General features: G+C 38.2%; 1 protein-coding gene across 2 annotated transcripts in view; it reads right to left on the bottom strand.

Annotated features, from left to right (window-relative positions):
- Positions 1-25794, bottom strand: part of ZDHHC17 (zDHHC palmitoyltransferase 17) — a 92286-nt gene extending 66492 nt beyond the window's left edge. Inside the window, exons 1-2 of one of the 2 annotated variants that reach the window (XM_036080845.2) lie at positions 25615-25794; positions 76-179 (exon numbers count right to left, since the gene is read on the bottom strand). In XM_036080845.2, the coding sequence (XP_035936738.1) occupies positions 76-179; positions 25615-25707 (197 nt within the window). In that variant the 5' untranslated portion in view covers positions 25708-25794. The remainder of the gene's footprint in view (positions 1-75; positions 180-25614) is intronic. The other variant, XM_078076336.1, reaches the window with a different exon arrangement.
- Between the last annotated feature and the right edge of the window lie 1869 nt (positions 25795-27663).

The following is a 27663-nucleotide window of genomic DNA, read 5'->3' as shown; positions in this document are numbered from 1 at the left end:
AAATAAATGCATGTGCTCATATTTCACTTGAAATACAGATGTCAAAGAAGAAAACAACTACAACAAAAAACTTACTGTGTAGCCTTGACTATGTCCCATGTGCTGTAATCATCAATATGAGTTTTCCGTCCAAGAGGTTCACCATATCCATGGTTATAATGGCTTTGGGGTTTGATTTCCTGTTAAAGAGTAAATCACACAAAGGCAAAAGTTCAGAAGAGAGGTACAGAAAACGTTTCAATATTTTACTACCATTTTTGCACTGTTTGAAGAATGTTTACTATTGAAATTAAGTTTTACCTTATTCTGAAGACTGTACTCTTCAGAGAAAAAGCATGTTCAATAGATCTACCCCTTGTGCACACTCTCAAAACAGAAAAGCTATGAGACTAGAAATTAGTGGCAAATCTGAAACAAATTTATCTTTAGCTCCATAGAATTCTTACTTCATCAACTCTCATTCTCTCAGACCAATTTTTTTTATTCCAGCATAACCCCTACCTTTAACACTCTATTTTTTATTTTAAAATATATTTTGAGTACAACTGACATGCAATATTACATTAGTTTCAGGTATACAACACAGTGATTCAACAACACTTTTTTTTTTTAAAGATTTTATTTATTTATTTGACAGAGAGAGACAGCGAGAGAGGGAACACAAGCAGGGGGAGTGGGAGAGGGAGAAGCAGGCTTCCTGCCAAGCAGGGAGCCCAATGCGGGGCTCAATCCCAGGACCCCGAGATCATGACCTGAGCCGAAGGCAGTTGCTTAACCAACTGAGCCACCCAGGCACCCCAACACTCTAAACTCTACTTTAACACCTAGCACTCTACTTTAAAACCTTCATCACATGCCAAATAAACTCTAAGGTGGTAAAGAAACAAACCAATGGAGATTATTCTTTTATTATTTTCAGATACTATCTTTCCTTATACTCCTTTATGCTGAGGGCTTGTTAAACATCTACCATTAGGTGAGTAAGGAACAATGGGGCAGCTCTGATAAAATGTAAATCCACTTAAATAGTTCTAAAAAGGTCAACACTCTTAATTTTAAACTTTTACAGAATATTACATCCACTCAAAGCTCGTATGCTGTGTGTAATTTTCTATTTAAAATACAAAATTCGTTACGCATGGTCAGCTCCCTCAATATAACACAGCACTAAGATACAATTATTTTTCCTTTATATGACAACAGAAAACTAAGCATGTTTGGCCTGCTACACATAAAGCACTATATGGTGTACTGCAACCTCAGGCCAGGACACGGTAAGGCCAATACAAAGTTTAAGAGGTTGCCAAAAAATTCAGTAATCAAGATAGAAACTGCCCACGTATGGATAAAGAAGATGTGGTATATCAGCCATAAAAAAAGAATGAAACCTTGCCATTTGCAGGAACATGGATGGATAGAGAGTATAATGCTAAGTGAAATAAGTCAGTCAGAGAAAGACAAATATCGTATGATTTCACTCATATGTACAATTTAAGAAACAAAACAAAGAAAAAGAGACAAACTGAAAAACAGACTCTTAACTACAGAGAAAAACCGATGGTTACCAGATGGGTGAAATAGACAAAGGGGATTAAAGAGTACACTTATCATGATGAACACTGAATAATATAGAGAATTGCTGAATCACTATATTGTACACCTGAAAGTAATGTAACACTGTATGTTAACTATACTAGAATTTTTTTAAATATATTTTAATGGGTTCTGTTTTAAAAATCAAAGCCAAGGGATGCCTAGGTGGCTCAGGTGGTTAAGCTATTGCCTTCGGCTCAGGTTGTGATCCTGGGATCCTGGGATGGAGCCCCACCTCTTGGCTCTCCCTCTCCCTCTGTCCCTCCCCTCTGCTCATGCACTAGCTCTCTCTCTTTCAAATAAATAAATAAAATCTTTAAAAAAGAATAAAAAAGCCAACGCAAAAAAAAAAAAAAAAAATCCCAAACATCAACCTTTTAAATACAGACAGCATCAGTACTGTTGATTTTTCCTTTTGCACCAGGCTCCACTGTGGCTCGGAGCAGCACTGCAAACATATACCAAATACAGTCACTTGCCTTTTACAGTCCAGAGAGGAAGGACAAAGTAGGTAAGAAACTTAAGTCACATACTAGAAGAACCTTCCAATAATAAGTTAAAACCTAAACAAAGACAACATAAGGTCTAAAAAGTAGTAACTTTAAAACCTATTTCAATTTGAAAATCTGTTAGGGCAAACTGCTATTCTTATTTACTAAGGACAAACATTTTGCTTTTACAGACAAAAAAACAAATATTCATAAAATACAAAATAAATCTCTTTTTAAGGCTTACTATCCTAATGTTTCCATGCGACTTTAATTCCATTTTTATCCCCAAAAACCTCACTCATTGTACAAAATGATTAAGTTGTACTCTCAGTTTCTCCACAGACCATTCTGCCTCAGTGACATTGCCAAATGTTCTAGAAATGACTTTTTTCTTCCAGTTACATTTTTAAATTAAATCTGTTTTATCCATCTATAAAGTTTTTGTTTTTACTTTTTGGTAAAAGAAACTAGACTTTTTTTTTAAGATTTTATTTATTCATTTGACAGAGAGAGCTCGCGCACAAGCAAGGGGAGAAGCAGGCAGAGGGAGAGGGAGAAGCAGGCTCCCCACTGAGCAGGGAGCCTGATAGGGAATCAATCCTGACCTGAGCTGAAGGCAGACCCTTAACCAACTGAGCCATCCAGGCACCCCAAGAAACTTGACTTTTATTTATTTATTTATTTTTAAGATTTTATTTATTTATTTGACAGAGAGATAGAGAGCACAAGCAGGGGAAACAGGAGAGTGAGAGGGAGAAGCAGGCTCCCCGCTGAGCAGGGAGCCCGACGTGGGGCTCGATCCTAGGACCCCAGGATCACGACCTGAGCCAAAGGCAGCTGCTTAACTGGCTGAGCCACCCAGATGCCCCAGAAACTTGATTTTTAAAAGATAACTTTAATATATCCCTACAGTAATTCCAGAGAGGTAAAGTTATTCCCACTAAAAGGCAGAAGTAATGATGTTAAAGCAAATCTCCAGCCTATTTCATTTCCAAAAAAAAAAAAAAAAAATTATAATACGGATTTTGAATTATCTTTTTCACTTTTAAACAGACTGGAAACTGATTCATCTATAGAAATAGTACCCCATCACTGTGACAAATGACAACACTCTCTATTAAGATAATCATCACTATCATTAGGCCTAGGAATAACAATTGTAATTTTTTAATTTCAAAAACATAAAGAAAGACGATGGACTCTGAACAAAACAAACTGAGGGTTCTAGAGGGGAGGGGGGTGGGAGGATGGGTTAGCCTGGTGATGGGTATTAAAGAGGGCACATTCTGCACGGAGCACTGGGTGTTATGCACAATGAATCATGGAACACTACATCAAAAACTAATGATGTAATGTATGGTGATTAACATAACAATAAAAATTTTAAAAAACAAAGAAATACACTGTATTCATGTAAATAAGTATATCTTCAATAAATGTACAGATAATATTAACTTTTAATTACAAATTTGCTATTACATATCAGATACATTTTCAACACATAAATATTTAATGATAATTTTAAATTGTATAATTTTTCCTTGATTTTTATGGGAACCAAGAAGCAACTTAATTGATACTTGCCAAGAAAAGTAATATGAATTTAAAAATACATATGTAGATCACTGTAACTTTTAAGAAAGCAGTAAATCCATTAGAAGCAGCTTGGTGTAATAGAAAAAGTCCTTGACTGGGAGGCTACTGAATTCAAAGTCTGCCACCTTCTTATCTAGGTTATACCCAGGGAGGCAATTCACTACTATAGGATTCAGGTCCCTTATTTGTAAAAAGAGAAGGATAAATAAGACAAGGACACAGTTCCTCTGAGGTGCCTCAAGGACCAACAACAGGGTGTCCAAGAGCTCTAAGGCTTAAGCCCTACTCTCAATTCATTTACTTCTTAAACAAAGGCCTGTGTGATTTATCCTATCTTTAGATACTGAGGTTTTACATAAGATTAATTGAAAAAAAGATGCAGCTGCTTTTTTTAAAAAAAAGTTCAAAAACTACTAGATTACCAGTCCTCCAAGATGCCTTCTAAGGCTAACACACAATGATTTTCTATATTGGAGTAAAGAAAGTACAGCCATAGGAAGATCCTTAAAGTTATACCTAGTTAACGGCCAAAGGTTTTGTTTTGTTTTGATTTTTAAAGATTTTATTTATTTATTTGACAGAGAGAAAGAGCACAAGCAGGGCGAGAGCAGCAGAGGGAGAGAGAGAAGCCAGCTCCCTGCTGAGCAGGGAGCCTGATGCAGGGCTCGATCCCGGGACCCTGGGATCATGACCTGAGCTGAAGGCAGACGCTTAACCGACTGAGCCACCCAGGCGCCCCAACAACCAAAGGTTTTTACAGTCCTAGTAGTTGTTGAAGAGAACGGAAGGAAGGAGAAAGCATCTCCAAAATCTAAAGCTAAAGTAGTAGACAAGAATGAGAAGAGCTGGAATAAGCTCAGCAGCTGCACACTGTTGCAAAGGGAAATCAACATGACGGTACTTAAACTTATACAGCAGGTATAGGCAAATGTTGGCTGGTATATCAAGATGACAGATGCCATAATACATGTTCTTTCACATGCTCCAGTGGAATATAACCAATCAACTAGTTACCAAGTGTCCATACGCAATCTAGTTAACTTTTTTTTAGAATGCTAGACCTATTAAATCTTTAGTTTACATTTATTTTTATTTTTAAAAAAGAGGGACGCAGCATTGACCAAAGAATCCTCTATGGCCCAGTGCTTATTATGTTTATTAATTAGCAACTGAATACAGATGTTTTATAAGTGCTCCAGCAGAAAAGGTTCTCTAAGAACTGATTCGATGGTAGAGTATTTCTGAAAGAATAAATGTGCAAGAAGAGTAAGCTCAGGAATATTCAGGAAAAAAAAGCGTAAGGGAAGAGATTTGCCCTACCACTGACTACAATATATTAGGAAGGAAACATATGCAAAAATAGGAGCAATGCAGTAATAAACAGGGCAATGGAATAGAGCTTGAAGAATGAGAATTAGAATCAGGAGGGAAAGATGTATTATTCAATAAATGGTATAAATGGACAAATAGCTAGCCATTCGGGATAAAAAAAAAAAAAATTTAGCAATCTCCAACATAAAGGCTGATATGCTTGCAGGAAAGATGTTAACAAATATAGCCAAAGATACAGTTTCCTTAATGGCAGATGATACTGAAATGTGTTTGAAAATAACAGCGCCACACAAAACAGAATTCAGGGCAGCATGAATGGAGGCTTCCCAGGTCAGCCACACTCCCATAAGAACATACAGATGCCTATGTGAGAAAAGGATAGGGTTCTCCTCGTGAGAGAAGGATGCATCTTCCTGTTCTTGGGGAATGTGTGCCCCTCCTGGACTCTCCTGACTGTCCTGGAAACTCTGGCCAAATACCAAGTCTAAGTAACTTGTTCAAAAGGCTCTAGGATTTTCTTCAATGTTTACTACAGGACAAGGTAAATTGCAGGTCAATTTCCCAGGCTTCCCAGAAATGTGACTATCTCCTGGCAGGACCAGGCTCCAGCCTACCTATTCCCACCTCACTCTTCATACATATGAGGTAACTTCCAGCCAGACCAAAGACTTAAATATAAGAATACTGGCAATAACAGTCCTAATGTAAGCAAAACAAAACAAAACAAAGCTCTAAGAAAAGCATGAATAACATCACATTTGACAAAATGGGAAAAGGATATGAAGATAATTCAAAGGGGGCAAAATATAATTGTCAGAGAGAGAGAGCACACATGCACATGCAAAAGAGATGAAAAAGACACCACAATTCCAAGTTAATTAAATAAATGCATTCCCAAACCCTCCCTCCAAAAAGAGGGAGAAATCAATTTAACAACATTCTAGGACACAAACATGTTACCCACAAGGCACATGTTACCTGCCTATCTCTGGTGCATAGCCCACATTACACAGAGAATTAGCAAGCCAGCAGGGATGAACTATATGCTTATGATTTGCACTGTGTAAATGTCTGCTGTCAGGTATCACTCTAATAAGGCAGACTCTGAATCAAGAAGTTAAATGTACTTAATTATATAATTTTGAGTCGTTCAAATTTAATTCCGTTAAATGTATGAGATAAAATTAGAGCACCATAAAGGGTTACTGACAAGAAGAAAGGAAAGGAAAAAAGGTCTATGCATACTTGACTTATTTTTAAGTCCCAGCTAAAACTGACAAGCCAAATGTGAGAACTTAAAACCTGAGGTAGTGATGAACTAGATTCTATGTATTCCATAAGGATTTTTTAAAAAAGGAATATCAATTATATATAACAAAAAGACAGCATAAGCATAAAACAAATACCAAGGGAACAATAAATAAGGAAAAGCAGTAGCCATCACATGATTATAAAAGGATTTAAAAAGTGTATTTAGTTAATACTGCCAGCAGATGGCACTACACTCAAGCCATAATGCTTTCTAACTTTTTTTGATGCTCTCTCTTTAAGGGAAGTTAGACAAAAATGATTTGATTATAAAATGGAAAGATTAAGAATCAATTTTTTCAGTAAGCAACAGGTCCCATATATTACATATTCGGCTGCAGTTCCAGATCGCTGCCTAACACTACATGATTGCTGCTTCTAATAGAGAGTCCAACCTGACTCACAGGTTCTCATACTGGAGTAATACCACCACTGCCTCAATCCAAACTATCAAATTAATCTTGCTAGCTTCCAACAAATTTTAGAGTAGGAAAATGTTCATCATCACCTTCTAGCTTCTTTAAAAACTGGTTTCCACTTCATTTCCTTCTAGGATTAATCCACGCATATACAGATATTTGTAACAATATACATAAATTTGGCATACATTTTTTTTCTTTCCACAGGCATTTGATGAACAAATGCCTATATGTACATTTTTCTCTATCTCCTTAAAAATAAACTTTATTTTTAGGATTTTTATTTAGGATAGTGTAAGATTTACAAAAACAATGCAGAGTTCTCATATTCTGCACACCCAGTTTCCTCTAGCATTAAGATCCAACATTAGCACCGCACAACATTAGTACCGCATATTTGTTGCAATTAATGAACTAATACTGATACATTATTAACTGAAGTCTATACTTTATTCACATTTCCTTAGTTTTTACATAATATCCTTTTTCTGTTCCAGGATCCCATCTATGACATCACACCACATTTTAAGTTGTCATGGCTTCCTAAGCTCCGCTTGGCTATAACAATTTCTCAGACAGCCCCTTGTTTTAATGACCTTGACAGTTTTTTTTGAAGAGAGGTAGTCAGGTATTTTGCAGAATGACCCTCAACTGGGATTTGTCTGATTTTTTTTCATTATTAGTCTAGAGTTATGTGTTTTTAGGAGAAAGTGTTGTTTTCTAATTTAACCTAATTTTTACAATTTCTTTGAACACTGCTATAACAATCTTTATTTGTCCAAATATCTTCATGTAGTCTGTAATCATAGTACTCATTTTATATTCTTCCATTTTACATTTCTTCATACCATTATAGGTAGTTTTTATAAGTAATGCTTTATTTTTAAATATTTAAAAATATTTAATTAAATATTTTGCCACTGCAAAATATTTAATTAAACATTTCCCAATCACTGAAAATTTAGGTTATTCTTACATTTCCTAACTAAACTCAGATGTTATTTCTTAGGCATTCCATTCTTTGTCTTCTAACAATCTCTTCACCACTGAACATAAACTATGACAAGTCAAGAAGCCTATCTTAAATCATTTGTGCACTCTCAGTGCTTAGCACAAACAGCCTGGCATAGTATTTAGTTCCCTTAAAGGAAATTACAAAACAAATGGATGGATTTTCCCCACTACTAAAAAAATACTACCTTTAACTCATTTAATATTTCTTCTTTTTAACTGGAATAAACTTCCTAAAGAGGAATTCTTAAAGAGAATGAGTATTTTTATGGTTCTTGATACAATATGTAAATTGTTTTGCAAAAGGATTATACTTATAATCCCACCAGCATCGTATAATTAACCATTTCTCCATAAATTCACTAGAACTACTCTTATTTGCATTGAATTCTTCCCCTAATTTAAATAAAGTAAATAATACTTGATGTATTATTTAATACTGGGTGCCTGGATGGCTCAGTCGGTTAAGCATCTGCCTTAGGCTCGGGTCATGATTGGGTCCTGGGATGGAGCCCCATGTCAGGCTTCTTGCTCAGTGGGGAGTCTGCTTCTCCCTCTGCCTCTGCCCCTCCCACTCTCTCCAGGCACCACCCCCCACACCCCCACCCTCCCACCCCTGCTCATGCACCTGCTTTTTCACTCTCTCAAATAAATAAAATCTTAAAAAAAAATACTTGATATTTTAACCCTTAATATATTTTCCTATTCTATGTCATCTTTTGAGAATTGCCTGTTCTTATCCTTTGGCCATTTTATTCTATTTGAGGCCTGAAATTTGTTTGTTTAATAGATTTGAATCAGATTTTCACATATTGAGAAGATCAGATATTAACCTTTTTCATACTGATCTAAACACTTCTGTTGTATTTTTTGAGTTATTTATCCTTTCAATATATTTCAAGAATTATACTTTTTATACTCACATACAATCTTTTTCTTGGGCTTTTTGGTCTTGACTTTTACATTTAAATGCTACTGCAATCATTAGTGCTACCCATTAAATATTTCCAGTTCTCTTCCCAAGCACATAGCAGGATTATACACCATGGCCCCTTGCAAGTTAAGTGAGTCCAAGTGACTTTTTTTTTTTTTAACTAATATAATATGAATAAAACAGACATGTTGCTTTCAGAGAACAGGTTTTAAGAGCCAGTATGCAATTCCTCATTCTCTTTCCCTCTACCATGGAAAATGGCAATATTCCAGAGAGTAATCAGTCCAAGTCCCAAAGCAGCCACTATCCGACCCACAATGCATGTGTACTGCACACTGACATGTAAGCCACTAAGACTTTAGCGTGGCTACTCCAGAAAAACCTAGCTTAATCTGACTAAAACAACTCTGAGAATTATTTTGGTAAAGAGTATGCAATGGAGAGCTACCTAAAGCATTTTCATTGTATTTTGGAGCTTGATATCCAGGATAACCTCCACATCTCAAGACCTTTAATGTAATAACTAGTATACAGGAGTACTGCTAATGTTCAAATGTATCTTGTATCTGGACACATGGTTAAAAATATTAATTTGTTTTTTGATGATTTCTTTGAGTAGCCTAAGAATACAAGTATTCCAAACATTTACTCCTCCAAGTAAATGTGGTCTTTCACTTCCATGGCATATGACATTGGCAAAAACATCAAATGCAATATTGGGGAAAAAATGATGACAGTACATCCTTATTTCCTTACCTTTTTTTTTCCACTTTAAAAAGGCAATGCCTTTATTGTTTCTCCATTATATATAAAGTTGTTAAATAGTATTCAAATACATTCCAGAGAATGAGTAACATTGTACTTGGATATAAATACCCAGCCAACCACCACACCCTTTCACTATAAAATATGTCCAATTTCATATTTCACTTGAGATTAACTCTCAATTTTATCCTCCAACTATAGGATTCTGAATAGCCTTCTTTTACTATTATCTCCTACTTGGCCTGAAAATCTTATGGAAGTCTCTCTCTACTTCTCTGCTTCCTGACCTTAACATACAGCCAACTCTTCTTAACCAGCAGCCCAAGCTCAAGTGCTGGCCACATTACCAACTTGGCACCCAAAAGCTAGGGCAGACACAAAATGTCCCATCTGTGGCAAATCTGAGGAAGTACCTTTGAAGCACTCTTAAGTTTTGTTTTTTAAATGTATGAGTCAAGTGCACGTGTACAGTAAGTTTTAAATTTAATTACCAAATTGCAAATATGATGTCAAATAAACACTGAAAATCCTAAAAGAAGAAATGCAAAAATCCCATCTTCAATTGAGAATAAAGGCATTTATTAGGCATCCAGTTCAGAAGGCAATAGATAATCAGGGAGTTCTGAGCAAGGAAATTACAGATTAGATATACAATTTTAAAAGATAATCTAATGATGTTTTTCCTCCTCACCATCTCCACAATATATTCTCCCACCTTCCTGTATAATTTATTAAAAGGCATTTCTAACTAGCAAAATGTTCACACTAAATCGCATTCAAGGCCCCCAAATTTCAGGTGCAATTAATTAGCTATCAAGTCTTACTACTTCTTTTCTCAAAACAAATCCATCACTTCTTTTTTGTCTTGCCTCTACAATATCTTCTCAAATGGTCTAACCACCTTGCTCTTCCAATCACTCCCCTGCTTAAAATCCTTATAATCCTGTAAACAGAGTAAAGCAGTAACATTTCAGTAAGCATGCAAAATTGCATGAACTGGCCCCAACTTACTTTTTCCAGCTTTAGTATCCACCATTTCCTTCTAAGCATCCTAAATGTTTATGTATAACAGCCATCCCAAGAAGTCTTGTATATTAAAAACCTCAGGGTCCTTTCACTCATGTTAGCTATTCCACTTAGAAGGCACACCCCATCTCAGATCTGGCAAACTTTTACAAATCCTTCAATTCACAATTCAAATGTCACCACAGCCTTCCTTGTTTCCCTCAGGAAGAGTCAACAATCCAGTTTTCTGTGTTCCCAATGCTCTGCAAACAAATAATTACAGTACTGCGTGATGGTGTATTAGTTTCCCATTACAGCTATAATAAGTTACCACAAACTTAGTGGCTTAAAACAACACAAATATATTATCTTATAGTTCTGGAGGTCAGAAGTCCAAAATCAAACATCAGTATCAGAAGGTGTCAGCAGGGCCACACTCCCTCAGGAAGTACTAGGGCAGAAGCCATTCTTTGCCTCTTCCAGCTCTGGTAGATTCCAGCATTCCTTGGCTTGTGGCAGTATCACTCCAATATTCCAGGCCCACATCTCCAAATCTCTCCAGTCTGCTTCATATAACCTTCTGTGCATGTGTGTTCAAATCTCCCTCTGCCTCCCTTTTATAAGGACACATATGATTGTAATTAGAGTCCACCTGGCTATCCAAGATAACCTCCCCATCTCAACACCCTTAATTTAATTATCTCTGCAAAGACTCTTTTCCATTAATAATGTAACATAGGTTCCAGGGATTAAGATTTGATCTTTGGGGGCCCATCATTCTGCCTACCACAGGACAGGAATAAAGATAGAAAAATGAGAAGTAAAGAGGCAAGTTCATATTATATAAGCTGGTGCTGACTGTAGTTTTCTCTTGGCTATCAAATACCTCAATCATTGGTGATAATGTGGCTCTCTTCTGTGGAGCATTTTGAGAATTCTGAAATTCACCCCATGGAGATAAACAATAACTCTCTCCTTGACCAAACTTTGGTCAGAGTCCTCTGAAGTCTCTTCTCAACTAGGCCTCGACCTTGTCCTCCCATATCCTTACTGGGACTGCACAGTCCAGCTTTAGCAGCTCAGAGAGAAATTCCCATCCTTGATTTCTGATCATCCTGACCTGCTTTCAGCAAAAGTCCTATTAAGTCAGTTCAGCAAGAATCCCCCTATCCTTAATGTCTCCTCTTAGTATTTCCATCCACTGACCCCCTCATTCTGCTTATTGGCTATAAATCCCCAATTGTACTTGCTATATTCAGAACTGAACCCAGTTCTATTCTTAGGGGCTTCTTCTCCCCCTATTGCAATAGTTCCTGAATGAAATTAATTTTTACCACTTTAACTACTGTCCAGCTCTGGTTTTCTTTGACAGAATCTCTGTAACATCCTCTGCTGTAGAAGAGGCATTCTCCAGCTCACTTCTAAAAACTCCTCCTCAGCTCTTATGCTACCGGTATAACCCTGGAGTTGCTTATACCAAGCAGGTAACTATCTTTTGGTAAGTTTCTTTCATGGTGGCTCTAGCCTAACTAGCCTCTAAAGTGTCCACCTGGTCCAAAGGAAACAACTCAACATCACTACACAAACAGAGGAAGCCCTCTCTTCTGGCTTTTCCACTACAGGACTATTTTATGTATCCCTTACCTTTATGCTTCCCCAGGAAAGCAGCAGCGGCCCCCAGTCCCTGGGCCTTCAATAACTGCAGGGGACCCAAATCACACTTCTCCATGAATTCTCTAACACTCCACTAAGACAGCATCCCAGCAGGCATCCATCCATAGACACATTTTCCCTCCTGAAAAGTCCCCCAGTCTTTCAAAGAAATTGTTTGCAACCCACATAGAGGACAATACAAACACTACAGCATTCCCTTTTGGATTAATAACCCTTCAAAGAACCCTTCCTCTCAATTAAGTCTCCCTTTATTTTGTATAAGCTGGAGGTAACACAGTTCCAGGACAAATCATGGCCATTTCCCAGCAAGTTCAGCATCTCTGTTTACACCGCAGGGATCCTTTGTCAGCTACTGTCCTCAGCTTTGAGCTCCGGGAAAAATGCTTAGATGACACAAAAAAAAGTCCCACTTAATATCCTGTTACACAAAAGTATATCATAAATTACTTATTCTTTCTTACCTAGTATTTTTCACTTAACATTATGTTTCTGAGATTTTTCTGTGCTGATACATGTAGTTCAATGCAACTCCTAGATGGTACTCTGTTATATGAATAAACCACATCCAGTTTCCTACTGAGACTTTTTGCTACTATAAACCATACTACAATGAACAATCTTATACAGATCTCACCTGTAAAAGTTTCTCTAGGGTAAGCACCTAGTAATAGAACTTTTGGATAAAAAGATTTTAGTATCTTCAACTTCCCTACCATTAAATTGCTTTCTAAGGTGGTAGTACCAATTTAAACTCTCACTAGTAATGTCTGAGTTTTCCTTTCACTATATTTAGATTTACCAGACTTAATTTTGAGGAAATATGATGGGTACCAAATTACACCTTGTTTTAATCTGCATTTCCCTGAAGCAAAGAAAATTTATCCAGGAGAAATCAACTCTATCAATGCTGATGAAAACTCAAGAAGGCTAAGGACCACATGCTGACCACTGGATTTAGCAATCTAGATGCTGCTTTACTTTGACAAGGTGGGGCACATGCCAGGCTGGATTGATTAAAGAAAATTTGGGAAAGAAAGGAACTGGGAACAGCAAATATAAGTAACTCTTCTGAGGAGTTTTGCTAGAAAGAAGAGCAAAGAAATAGGGCAGAAGACAGAAGGTAAGTGGGATCAAAGAAAATATGGTTTGATTTTGGGATTTTTTTTTTTTTTTAGGATGGGAGAAATGATCGTTAGTAGATATAATCTGATAAAGCCAAAAACTGATGATGGAGGAGTGTGAGAACTGCTGGAGAGATGCCGTAAGTCAGCCTGAGAGAATAGAAATTAGTGTAACCAAACATATACAGTACTTTTATGTTGAAAACCACAAAACACTGATGAAAGAAATCAAAGAAGATCTAAAAAAACAGACAGACATACCATATTCATGGATTGGAAGACTTAATATGGTAAAGATGTCAATTCTCCCCATACTGATATATAAGCTTAATGCAATTCCTATTAAAATCCTAGCAAGATTTTTTTGTAGATATAGACAAGATTAATTTAAAATTTATATGGGAAGGCAAATAAAGTAGTTAAATAACTTTTTAAAAAATGAATAAAGAAAGCAGGTACTCATTTTCAAGACCTATTATATAGCTACAGTAATCAAGATGGTATACTATTGGCTGAGAGACAGACACATAGATCAATGAAGCAGAACACAGAACCCAGAAATAAGCAAACACAAATATGCTCAACTGATCTCTGACAACAATGTAAAAGCAATTCAATGGCGGAAAGATAAGCTTTTCAACAAATGGTACTGAAGCTGCTAGACATTTACAGGCCACAAAAAGTCCAAAACACAAAAAACCTCAACCTAATTCTCACACTTTATGCAAAAAATAACTGATCCTGAACTTCAGTGTTACCTGTGAAACTATAACTGTAAAAAAGAAAAAGAAAATCTTTGAGATCTATGGCTAGGGAAGGAGAATCTTAAGAATTAAAAAAATACAGCCCATAAAGGTAAAAACTTATAAACTGGACCTCATGAAACTTTAAACTTATGCCATGAGAAAGATCCTACTGAGGCTGAAAAGACAAGCTGATAGACTGGGAGAAAATATCTGCAAGCCAAGACAAAGAACTAGTGTCTAGGATATATTAAAAACTCAACAGTAAAATAAAAAATCAATTGAAAAAAAGTGGCAAAAGGCATTGTTATGGGCTGAACTGTGTTCCCCAAAAGCCATTTGTTGGAGCCAAGATGCCAGTACCTCAGAATGTTACGGTATTGGGAACGAAGCCCTTTAAAGGGGGAATTAAGTTTAAATGAGGTCGCCAGGGTGAGTCCCAGTCCAATCTGACTGGTGTCCTTAAAGGAAAAGGATATCTGGACACAGATACCAGGGGCACTGTGAGCACAGAAAAAAAAACCATGTGAGGACACAGCAAGAGGGCAGCCATTTATAAGCCAAAGAGTGGGACCTCAAAAGAAACCAAACCGGCTAATACCTTGATCTTAGACTTCCATCCTCCAGAACAATGAAAAAATAAATTTCCATTACTTAAGCCACCTCGTGTGTGGTATTTCTATGCTCTAGCAAACTAATACAAAGAGACATTTCACCCAAAAGGATATAAAGATGGCAAATAAGCACATGAAAACATAGTATTAGGGAAATACAAATTAATACCACAATGACTTATCATCATCTACTATTCAAATGGTCTAAAATCAGAAAGTATCAATACCAAATGCTGGTGAAAATGCAGAGATCAGATTACTCATACACTGCTGACTGAAATGTAAAATGTACAACCACTCTGGAAACAGCTTGAGAGTTTCTTGAAAACACTGACATACAACTACCATATAACCCAGTAATTGCGCTCCTGGGCATTTATTCCAGAGAAATGAAATCTTTTTTCTTAAGATTTATTTATTATTTTAGAGACAGAACATGTGCATGGGGAGGAGGGGCAGAGGGAGAGGGAGAGAATCTTAAGCAGACTCCATGCCCAGGGCAGAGCCCAACTGGGGCTCAATCTCAAGACCCCAAGATCACGACCTGAGCTGAAATCCAGAGTCAGACACTTAACTGACTGGACCACCCAGGTGCCCCATAAGAACTTATTTTTACTTTACCTGTACACAAATGGTTAAAGAAGCTTCATTTATAATAACCAAAACTGGAAACAATCCAGATATCCTTCAATAGGTAAATGGTTAAGCAAACTGTAGTATATCCATATACTACCCAGTAATAAAAAGGAACAAACTAATGACTGACTGCTACAACCAGATGAATCTCCAGAGAATTATGCTGATTGAAAAAAAGCCAATCCCATAAGGTTACATACCACTATGATTCCATTTAAATAACATTCTTAAAATTAGAAAACTATAGAAATGGATAACAGATTAGCATGGTATACAAGGGCAATACGAAGGATCTCTGTGGTATGAAATGTTCCATATCTTTACTGATTCACTATCAATCTCCTGGTTTTGATATTATACTATAATTTTGCAAGGTGTTACCACTGGGGGAACCTGGGTAAAGGGTACATGAGATCTCTTTGTACTTTTTCTTACAACTGCATGTGAATCTAAACTATCCCAAAATAAAAAGTTTAACTTAAAAATTATCAACTTAAAAATGTTAAATTTGCACAATTTATCATAAATAAAATATGCCTTAACAAAAAGAGTTATGCAGTAGAAAACATTTTTAAAAGGCATACATAAAAAGCCATCCAGATCAGTGTTGTCCAACAGAACTTTCTGCAATCAGATTTATTTGAGAGAGAGAGAGAGAGCATGAGAGGGGAGAGGGTCAGAGGGAAAGGCAGACTCCCCGCTGAGAAGGGAGCCCGATGTGGGATTCTGACAGAGCTTTTCAATTATATAGTCAAAAATAATTTGTGTTTTGACCTATTAAATTATATGGCAGAATATATATGAGGATTACGGGTTTGGAGTCAGAGAGAGAGTTTAGGTTAATATAAGCTGCCAACTACTAATGACGTGAACCCAAATAAACTACTTCACCCCTCCGACTCTGCTTCCTAATCTGTAAACAGTTCAATAATACCTGCTTTGCAGAACTGTAAAAAGTAAATGAGCAGAATACTGAAATAACTTCAAAATGTCCTTCAGTAGGTGAATGAATAACTAAACTATGGTGCACCCACACAATGGAACATTATTCAGCATTAAAAAGATGAGCTGTTGAGTCATGAAAAAACATGGAGGAAACTTAAATGCATATTACTAAGAAGCCAATCTGAAAAGGCTACATACTATATGATTCCAATTACATGACATTATGGTAAAGGCAAAACTATGGAAACAGTAAAAAGATCAGTAGTTGCCAGAGTTACAGGGAGGGAGGGATGAATATAGATGGAGCACAGAGGATTTTTAGGGCAGTGAAACTATTCTGTATACTACTGTAACAATGGATATATGTCATTATACATTTGTCAAAACCCAAAGAATATATACCAAAAGTGAACCCTAATGTAATGTATGAACTTTGGGTGATAATGATGTGTCAATGTAGGTTCATAACAAATGTTACTCTGATGCAGGGGAAGGTGGTGCAGGTGCGGGGACAACAAGTATATGGGAAATCTTTATACTTTCTGCTCAGTTTTGCTGTGAACTCAAAACTGATCTAAAAAATAGAGCCTATTAAAAAAAACTTCAAGAATTTTTTAAAAAGTAAATGAGGGCATTTGCAATCAACAGCTAACCAGTGCCTGGCAAATAACAGTCAATCAACTTCATGACTGTATTATCACTTTCACATTGCGCTGCACTATAAAAAAGGAGCAATTGAGTTCAAGCAGTTTAAACCTGGATTCTAATTCAGTTCTGCCACTAACCAACAAGTAACTTTCTCTATGCCTCCATTTCCTCATTTGTAAAATAGGTATAAAAAAGTGTGAGAATTAAATGAATGAATATATATGCAAAACTGTTCAGGATAGTGACTAGCTCATAGTTATAATTTGATAAATGTTAGCAATTACCATTATTGTTATCAAACCAAAGAAATAACATGAAAAGCATACAGTACAATGTCTCATGCATTAAATGTCAAATCAGCTTCCTTCCTCCTCCTGTAGTAAAACTTTTCCCACATATCAAGTATGTATCAATGAATGGAGAACAAAATATGAGAGAGTTTTATAAGAATCATCTCTGGAACTTTTTCAAAATATACATACCACAAATCCACATACTAAATTAGAAACTTTAAGAGGTGTGCATGGAAATAGATGTATTCTAACAAAGTTCTCCGTAAGATTCTAATACACACACACACACACACACACACATATATTCTTAGTTCACCCAACCCATCTCCCACACAAATCCAGTTCTGATAAAGTTATTGAATATCAGTGACTAATGGGATTCCATGCACTGAAACATATATTTTAATATAAATTTCTTGGAGTTTCTATGTATTGTCCCAATAAGGGGCTGACAAATACACCCACAGGTCAAATCTGGCTCACTACCTGGTTTTACATATAAAGTTTTATAGGAACACGGCACACCCAATCATTTCCATATTGTCTTTGGCTGCTCTCATACAACCACCACAGGGCTAAGTAATTGCTACAGAGACTATATGGCCCACAAACTTGAAAATATTTACTACGTGGCGTTTACAGAGAGTTTCCCAACTCCTGGTCCAGATTATTCATACAAAACGCTATTCAGTAACTCTATTAGAACATTTGGCATTAAGAATGAGTTCAATGTAATTACAACATCTCTTAAAGCATGTAAAAAACTAGATGACAAAACAAAGCAAATAAACAGTTCTTTCACTTAAGAACATAGAGGACAGAAATAATTTTGCCTGCTAGCGTTCCTTCTTTAAGGAAACTGTTCTCCCCCCAAGTCCAACCAAGAGATCTTAGCAAATCAGAGGCCCTATTTCATGGTCATAAGAGCGGAAACAACCTAAATAAGGAAAACGCAGTGCCACTTCCCATCGTGGAATAAGGGAAGACACGCAGTCCCTCTCTAATGGTTAGTTAAAATTTGAGATATATGGGGGAAAAAAAGTCAGCATCCATGTCGCCACTATAGAGAGGAAAGAAGCTCCTCTACCTTAGGAGAAAATAGAGCTGAAATGCAGAGATGAGACTAGATAGAAAACAGAGTCTTGGTGACATTCTCGGCTCAAGTTCCAGGTATCCTTGAGCCCAAATGCATCCCTGCCATCCTAAGTTAGGGTTATGTAAATCAGTAACTTCCCTTTTTTGCCCAAGTAAGTTTTAAAAGGGTTTGTAATTCAAGGATTCTTTTTTTTTTTTTTTTTTTTAAAGATTTTATTTATTTATTTGAGAGAGAGAGAATGAGAGACAGAGAGCATGAGAGGGAGGAGGGTCAGAGGGAGAAGCAGACTCCCTGCCTGATGCGGGACTCGATCCTGGGACTTCAGGATCATGACCTGAGCCGAAGGCAGTCACTTAAGCAACTGAGCCACCCAGGCACCCTGTAATTCAAGGATTCTAACACAACAAGCAACTTCTCTCTTTAGCTCACGGAAGGGTTTATTTTTTTCGTTTTTCATGAAAAGAGGCATAGTTTTGCTCATCCCTCATTAAATCCTTCGTAAGTTAACAAATGTTGGTAATACAGAAACTTATTTTTAAAAAATTGAGAAGGGTAGGGGTGCCGGGGTGGCTCAGTCAGTTTATTATCTGCCTTCGGCTCAGGTCATGATCTCAGCGTCCTGGGATGGAGCCTCCCCACATTGGGTTCCCTGCTCAGCAGAGAGTCTGCTTTTCCCTCTCCCTCTGCACCTCCCTGCTTCATGCATGCGCTCTCTCAAATAAAATCTTTTTAAAAAATTTGACAAGGGTACAGTACAGTAACATCTCAATCAGTAGTTACTATTTTTCACTTGACTTTTCCTAGTATTAAAGAACTGATTTTTAGGGCGCCTGGGTGGCTCAGTTGGTTAAGCGACTGCCTTCGTCTCAGGTCATGATCCCGGAGTCCCGGGATCGAGTCCCACATCGGGCTCCCTGCTCAGCGGGGAGTCTGCTTCTCCCTCTAACCCTACCCCCTCTTGGGCTCTCTCTCTCACTCTCTCTCTCTCTCTCAAATAAATAAAAAATCTTTAAAAAAAAAAACTGATTTTTAAAAATATAACCTATTTAACATATATGCAAAAAAAAAAAAAACCCATACTTCAGGGAAACTTATCCCCCTCATCTCATTCTCCTCAATAATAATCATTGATAATCAGAAAGACAAGCTTAAGACATTATAATACTGTGATTTACCAAAGATTCTAATTTAGTGCTTATTAACCCTAGAAAATGCAATAATCATATGACAAATTTTCACCAACAATTAAAACAAAAGCAAAAAATAATATCCCTTTATAACTCAGGAAATTAAGTTCTTTGCAATATCTCCTTTACTGAAAGCTGAAGTTTCACCACACTTTCAAATTAGCTGCCTGTGTAGTTCTATTTTAAGGATATTTTAATAGAAGATATTATCCTACCACTGGAAAATTATTATACTGGATGAAAATTTTATTTGTGTATTTTATAAATACAGTATCACCTTGAATCAATTTTTCAAACTCCAAAGTTTAAAGTATTTGATATTTAATTTTAAATTACCTATCTGTACTAGAATCTAATTACAAAATAATACGAGAGTTAGATGATGCTGTGAAAGAGCATTTCACATAACCCTGATATTGAAATGCTTTTTGGATTATGTGGTTGTAAGAGGTTCTGTTAAAAAGCACACTGTATCAAGATGCCTTAACTAACAAATCCTAACTACCCTAACATAACCTTAGGATACTCTCTAAAGGAAAAGAGGTTTGCCATGGGTTTTTAATTTTTAACAAAATTTTAACCAGCTCACTTTTGTCTACTGTGAGGGATCTGAAGGCCTACAGTTAATCTTTTGTCATTTTGCAATGCCTTATTTTATATTCCCCATTACTTTGTGGCCTATCAAAGCATCAAGATCATACTTAGATGTTCAATAAACTCTCCTCATAACAAAGCACACATTTTTAAGAAAATTTAAGAAAATTAAAATCAAAATAAGAAAAAAGCTAATAATAAAGTCCTCTGCCCATCCTCTCCTCAATCCCCAATTTTAATTATCTTAGCTACTTAGTTGCCTCCATATCCAGTTTATGCATACTACTTTGCTTGAGAATTACTAACTTCTTACCACAACATTAATACTAACATGTATTGTGTTACTAAGCGCCAGACTCAACTTTATATATATTATCTAACTTAACCTTGACAACAACTTCATGAGGTAGGTGCTATTATACTCCCATTTTAGTCTGGAAAATTAGGACACAGTTCAGTAATTTGCCCAGGGTCACATAGCTAGTAAGTGGCAACACTAGGATTTAAACTCAAGCAGCCACACTTTTAATCTATATCTTCTTAAATCTACCCACTCCACAGTCCATTCTTAATAAATACTTTTGGGATGATGGTCTCAAACTAAATCAAAATAATGAGCAAAATTAAACAAAGAAGTCAAAACTGTTAAGTAGCATTTCTAACAGCCAAATATAATTTTTTGGTTTACAGGTCAGTAGTTTTCAACTTTGGCTTTTGCCACAATCTATGATGTCACCAATTAGTTGCATTTTCATTTTATATCTATTGATTCAGTGGTTACTAGGCTTAAGGTACAGTATTTTTAAATCTAAATTACAACTACATGACCTATAGCATTCTTCCTGAATAAAAAAAGGCATCAGATTCTAAAGACTTCCAGAAAGACATGTTTTAAAGGTAAAGAGTATGCCAGTAACCTATCAGAAGAAGAAAAACAATTTTCAAAGGAATTTTCTATCTATTTTCTGAAAGCAAATGATTTATTTATGTGTATACATGTATATCTCTAATTATAGAGCAAAAATAGTAATGGAAAAAGGCAAAATCATTTTCACTAAAGAAAAAGTTCAAAAAAGAGATTTTATAAAATCTGATGGCAAGAGAAGTAGTAATACTTTGGCTTCACGTTTTTTTGTTCTGGTTTGGTTTTTTAAAGATTTTATTCATTTATTTGACTGAGAGAGACACAGCGAGAGAAGGAACACAAGCAGGGGCAGTGGGAGAGGGAGAAGCAGGCTTCCCGCGGAGCAGTGAGCCCGATGCGGGGCTCAATCCCAGGATCCTGGGATCATGACCTGAGCTGAAGGCAGACGCTTAACAGCTGAGCCACCCAGGTGCCCTTGACTTAACGTTTTAAACAAAGGAAAAAGGGCGCCTGGGTGGCTCAGTTGGTTAAGCGACTGCCTTCGGCTCAGGTCATGATCCTGGAGTCCCAGGATTGAGTCCCGCATCGGGCTCCCTGCTCGGCAGGGAGTCTGCTTCTCCCTCTGACCCTCCTCCCTCTCATGCTCTCTGTCTCTCATTCTCTCTCTCTCAAATAAATAAATAAAATCTTTAAAAAAATAAAAATAAAAAAAATAAACAAAGGAAAAACAATGAGACATGAATATGGACAAAATTAATGTGAAGCAAAAAATGTTGCTATTTTAAAAAAGAGAGAAACTAGAGAGAAGGCAGTAACAGAAGTTTTGAAATTGATTAAAAAGGGAAGCAAACAAGAGATGAAAGCCCTAGATAATCTAGGCAATCCAGTTCAAAGCTCTGAGTCAGATCTTGCTGAAACAGAGAGCCCCTATAATAATACTCTGGCAAAAGGAGGTATTGTGGCCTCATTCAATGAAAGAGCTAGGACGGCTTACTGAGGATATACTAGTGGATGAAACGGAAGAGTGGTGATAGCAAGTCAGCTGGATTGTAGACCAACATATGGTCTCTATCTCCCTGCTGAAGTCATTCTTCTAACCATTCGAGGGGACAGAAATCTGACACTGCTTATAGGCTAATCAATTCAGCACTTATTTGGCTTCTGTTAAGTGTTTCACATATGTATATATTCCCAACTAGATCATTAACTTCTGGAGAGCAGAAGCTATCCTATCCTAGCTATTTTATTTTCACCCATATAACCTAGCACAGTACTATGCATATAGTAGATGCTCAAACCTACAATCACAACATTAGGGTTAAAAGAAATCTTAAGAGATCTAGTCTAGCCTCTTTCTTTTTATCTGAGATCAGGACCTGAGCTGAGATAAAGAGTCGGACGCTTAACCAACTGAGCCACTCAGGTACCCCTAGCCTATCTCAAAAGCAAAGAAACTAAGAGTAGTTAAATGTCCAATAGCCTAAAGTCACAGAGGTAGGATTAACATCCCTAATCCCATGATAATCAGTTCATCTTTTTCCAAATAGCCTCTAATTTCTTCCATTATGATAAAATGAATAATCACCTACTTCATCAGAAAACAAAGTAATAGCACCAGTATTCACTACATGCTAGGACTTTCAGAAGGCCAGATCTGCTTGGCAGCCTATGTGCCTTGGTCTGGGATGACTGCTTTATAAACATTATATAAACATTTATAAACATTATTTTTTTTACTTAATACAATAAATACTCTAAGAGGTATTAACCCAATTTTACAAATGTAAATTGACCATGATAACAGCAAGTGGCAGAACCCAGATTCCGTTTGTCACCAGTGGCTCTTAACCGCTATCCTATACCACCTCTCGTTGAATTTAACACAAAAATCCCAAAGTCTCAAGAGTCCAGCACAGTACCTGACCCAAACAAAATAAAGAAATGTTTAAAAGACTGACTAAATGGATGGGTCATTTAATTAATTAAAAAGTAAGGTTCTCTCACAGTAAATACCTCTAAAAAGAAGGTTTCACTGTTCATCTAATTACATAATCCCCTGAGAAAGGGTTTAATAGTGAGCAGTTTGCATACTAACAGAAGATTTAAAGAATGGCTAATTTCCTTATCCTACAAATAATTCATCTGTTCAACAAATATTAAGTGAGAAACTATTTTTGTGTCAGTGTTAAATTCGAAGATAAGTAAAATAAAACTTTTTCCTACAAGATTCTATTCCATAAATTAAAACCCACACAAGTCTCTAAACTACTTACCAAAATCAAAATACATGTGGTACATCTCCCTCCTTCTTTGGTAGAGGAAAAAGAAATAACATTAAATGAACACCTACAATGTGCCAGTTCTTAATCCTCAACATACAGTCTCGCTTAATCCCTTACAGCTAACTAAACTGGGCCACATCTCCATTTCTGATGAACAAATTTGGGCTTTAAAAGATTAAGTACTTGTCTCAGGTTCCTTAGCTAATTACTACAAATTACAGAATTGGAACCTAAGTCTGTCTGACCAAAAGTCTATGTTCTCTCCTAAAAGGAGTTAAAAGTATTATTTTATTTGCTCACCAAAGCGTAGAATGGGTTTCTTTCCAAGGGAGACTGAAAACACTGCTTATTTTAACAACAAAAAAAGAATACATTATCACAATCCTCACAATAGCCTATTAGTTATTATCATTTCATACTATTACTATAAACGATGAAGCTAGAACTCAGAGAAGTAGCTTGCCCAAGAACATACTGCAAGGAAGCAGAACTTTACCAGATCTGCACCAGGTGTGCATGCAACACTAACCACAGTAATAATGCAGAAAGACCTTAGCTCTTATAATTCTAAGCTTAAGATGCAAAACATCTAAATTAATCAGACCTTGTGTTTGCTAGGTGAAAAAGAATGGTAGGGGCGCCTGCGTTGCTCAGTCATTGGGGGTCTGTCTTCAGCTCAGGTCATGATCCCATGGTCCTGGGATTGAGCCCTACATCCGGCTCCCTGCTTAGCGGGAAGCCTGCTTCTCCCTTTCCCACTCCCCCTGCTCATGTTCCCTCTCTGGCTGTGTCTCTCTCTGACACAAGAAAGAAAGAAAAAGAATGGTAGATATCACTTATATCAACTTCCACTTTCAATGATAAGCCTATCTTCTAATAATATTCTTTAAATAGCAACCTGAAGACTGGTCTCTAAATTTCAAGCCTACAGGCCATTTCATTATTATAAGCAATATCTCTCTGGATTTGTTACCAGTTAAAATTATTCCTAAAATACCAAACAATGTATTATTTCACAAAGCAAAGGTTTGTTAAAAGAACAGTATGTTAAAATACATAAAATCAACATTTAAGTATTTGAAACTTTCACAGAAATAGATGAATAGAAATATTCCTTAGCAATATTTTCAATGCATCATCTGAAAATTTTATTTCTTGGCATATTTTTAAGGCCTAAGTGTGAACTAAAAGAAAGGATGCGTCCAATGCCAGTTCTAAAAATGGTACTACCTTGGTCACAAAAATATTTAGTTTTACTGTACAGTTCTGTTTCTCCGAAATCCAGAGGAGCCTTTTCTATTGAGAGTGGCTCAGGCATATTCCTAAGGAACAGTCCCATCTGTTTCTGGTAAACCAAAGTGATGAATAAGAGGGTGGTTGAGTATTAATATACAGCATGTTTAAGTGTGCGTCTTTATTTACATTTTACTAAATAATAAAAGCATGCTTTAACCCAAAATTCAGAAATAAGCAGAATCATTCTACTGCAAAGTAACCAGGTAGAGACTTCCATGTTTGTTCCCCCCACTACAACACAAAGGTTGTCTTCTTCCCTTAGCCTCATAAAAACTACAGGAGTTCTTCAGGAAGCTTTGCCACTGCCTGATCCGCACCTAAGTGTGGATCATTAAAAACTTGAATGTATCACAAATTACTTCCAGTACTGAACTAGCACTAGCTCAGCTATAAACTAAGAGGTAAACAAGTACAGAATGTGACTGATCCTGGAGCGGGGCACTGTTTACTTACATGGGAAGATACTCATGTTGTGATGGGAAACGTGTTGCACTGTCCTCCCCTGGCTCCAAAAAACAAACAAACAAAACAAAAAAAAAGGTACTTTGACAAGCTAGTGTAATCGGGGGTCTATTCCCAAAAGTTCTGACCTCTCTCTTTAATCGCTTAAAGACAGACGCTCAAATAAGGACACAAGGTGCCCGAGGTGCTGCCTGTGGCATAACCTGGAAGGACACCACTTTATCCAAAAACTGTGTTCTCCCCCCACAGTGATGAGCTAAATGGGAGGAACAGATACTGTCATTCACCCTAGCGAAGCAAAAGAGAAGAAATCAAAACCAGACGCGCTCCCTCCTCGCCCCCGAGAAGCTTGGAGCAGGACTAGGGGCGTAAGTTGCGGTTCCAAACCAGCACCAGGCCCCCGTTGCCTGTGCACCCGCGAGCAGCGTGGCGACAGAGCAGAACCATCAACATCTCCACCTCTGTCCTCTAGGCACAGCCAGGGACTGCGTCCCAGAGCCCGCCCCGACCAGGCCCGCCCCGCTATCTCCACCCCGTTATCCGCTCGCAGCTGCGCTCGGGCCTGGATTTGCCTCCCCGCCCTCCCCAACTTCGGCACGTTCCACTACCCCGACACGGTTAGGCCACAGCCCTCCGCAAGTCGGGGGGGGAGGGGAAAGGTCGGGGCCCGAAGGGCGAGGAATGCGCTCGGTGCGGTCCCTCACCTCTGGATGGAGAAGGGGCACGCAGCCCGCTTCGGTATCGTACTCATCCGGGCCGTCCGCCATCTTGGTATTAAATCCCTCCTCCCGCTGCATGCCGGGAGAAAGCGTTTCACCCTCGCGGGGTTCGGGCGCGGCGGAGGGCACGCGCGAGGGCGAGCTCGAGCCCCGCCGGAGGCAATGCGGCCGCCTCCTCCGCCTCCTTCCCCTCCCCCCGTGCCGCCCCCTTTTGCCCCCACCCCACTCTGAGGGGGGGGGGGGGTCCCTGCGCGCGTGCGCGCGAGCCGGGCCGGCCCCGAGCGGGAGCGCGCTCTGCTGCACTGCGCCGGGCCAGACTGGCGGAAGGCTCTGGGCGTGGGCAGCGCGGCCCGGGGGCGGGCCCCGGGCACGAGGCAGATGTGCGCCACTGTCCGCTCGAGGGAGGCGGTCGAGGGACGACTCGGTAACGTGGGAAACCTGGCCGCCCGGTGGGAGCAAGACGAAGCTGCGGCACCGCGTAGCGGAGAACTGGGGGCTTCGGGCTGCCGAGGCGGCGCACGCCCGCGAGCACCTTGTCCGCCTCCGAGACCCCCGGGACTCCTTCCCAGAGACCGGGGCGGAACCTTCACCCGGCTCCAGGTACAAGGCTTTGGGCTTTTAGGCTTGAATCCAGACGTGCATCGCTCCTGAAGACTACGGACGCGCCCCCTTCCTCCACACTCAAAAAGATCATCCCGCAATTTATGCCTCCGGGGGGCGCCCGGAAAAACATGGGTGAAGCTTGAGGCTTCCTTCTAGAGAAGCCTTTTTTAAATGACCCAACCTGCCTTCGTTGATCTTGAATTAACTGAATTAACAGTAACTACATAAAAAATTTACACCCTCAAAGCCCACACACCCCCATCTGTAACCCAGGAATGCAGAGCGGGAGTCATTTAAACTGAATTCGCTGAAATTCGAACCCGATAAAATGACTAAAGCCATTTTTAAACGGATATTAGGGCTCTATGATGGGGGTGGGGGGAATTCCTTCCTAGAAATGTGCTGATGGAACAATTACAGAAAAGATGTATCTCTGCTTTTAGCTATTAAGAACTGTAAATCTAAACTGCTCAGAGAAAGATTTAGGAGACATCACGAAACATGCCTATTAGAGATTCTGATACTAACCTGTTTCCTGTTAAAGCCAAATCAGCCAAGACCACCGGGAAGAAGCCTGCCATCTGATAAGGTCAGATTTATGTGTAAATCAGGAGGAAGGGCACTCCAGAGGAAGCGTGGAGACCACGGGAAAAGGGAGGATGAAGTGTCTTTTGTAAGGTTTAGGTTCCCGCCAAAGGGAGTCAGGAGGTCTAGGGAGAGCGAGTACCAGTTCTGGATTGGACGCTATTTGTGAGGTGGGATTAGGAAAAGCAGGGATTAACTGGGGATTGGATGCTATCATGAGGAGAGGACCGTTCACTAATTGGGTGCACCCAGTAATAAATAAAAATAGCTGCATAGCTAATAATAGCTAGCTATTAGCTATTAAAGAACTAGATATTAGCTAGAGATTAGCTATTAAATAGCTAGAGAGCTAATAAATAGCCTTGGCATCATTGGTAAGAGAGCAATATCACTCAGATAGGTGGATACAGCTTTTTACAGCTGCTGCATGGCCGTGGGAAGAACAAGATTCTCTGTTAACTGCAGCTGGTGTATCTGTCTGTCCTCCCAGCACTGCTGCTTTTTCTCCTTTCAGTCTGAGCTGATTTTAATTCTTTGGGTCCTAGCCCAAACGAAAAATTTTGGTTTGACTCTTTCACTCAGCATGCAGGACTAGACAGAATTAGGGTTCTCCCTTTGGCGCTCCAAACTGCTTTTAGATGCATTTTAACATGGACAGAAGTAATTTTCACTTCAACAATTCAATTTTCATCTTGCTCCCCCTTACCCTATGTCATACATTTACTGGAAATAGAAGATGGGAGTAAAGAAAAGAAACAGTTGGGAGATGGGGTAAAGAAGATACTGAATTGTGGGGGAGTGACATAAAGACAAGTATAAATAACAGGAAAGAATGTTTCACCGGTG

This window comes from Halichoerus grypus, chromosome 6 (assembly GCF_964656455.1).
Source record: "Halichoerus grypus chromosome 6, mHalGry1.hap1.1, whole genome shotgun sequence".
Classification (NCBI taxonomy): domain Eukaryota; kingdom Metazoa; phylum Chordata; class Mammalia; order Carnivora; family Phocidae; genus Halichoerus; species Halichoerus grypus.
The sequence above is the reverse complement of the archived record's forward strand: the minus strand, read 5'-3'. Positions and strand labels throughout refer to the sequence as shown.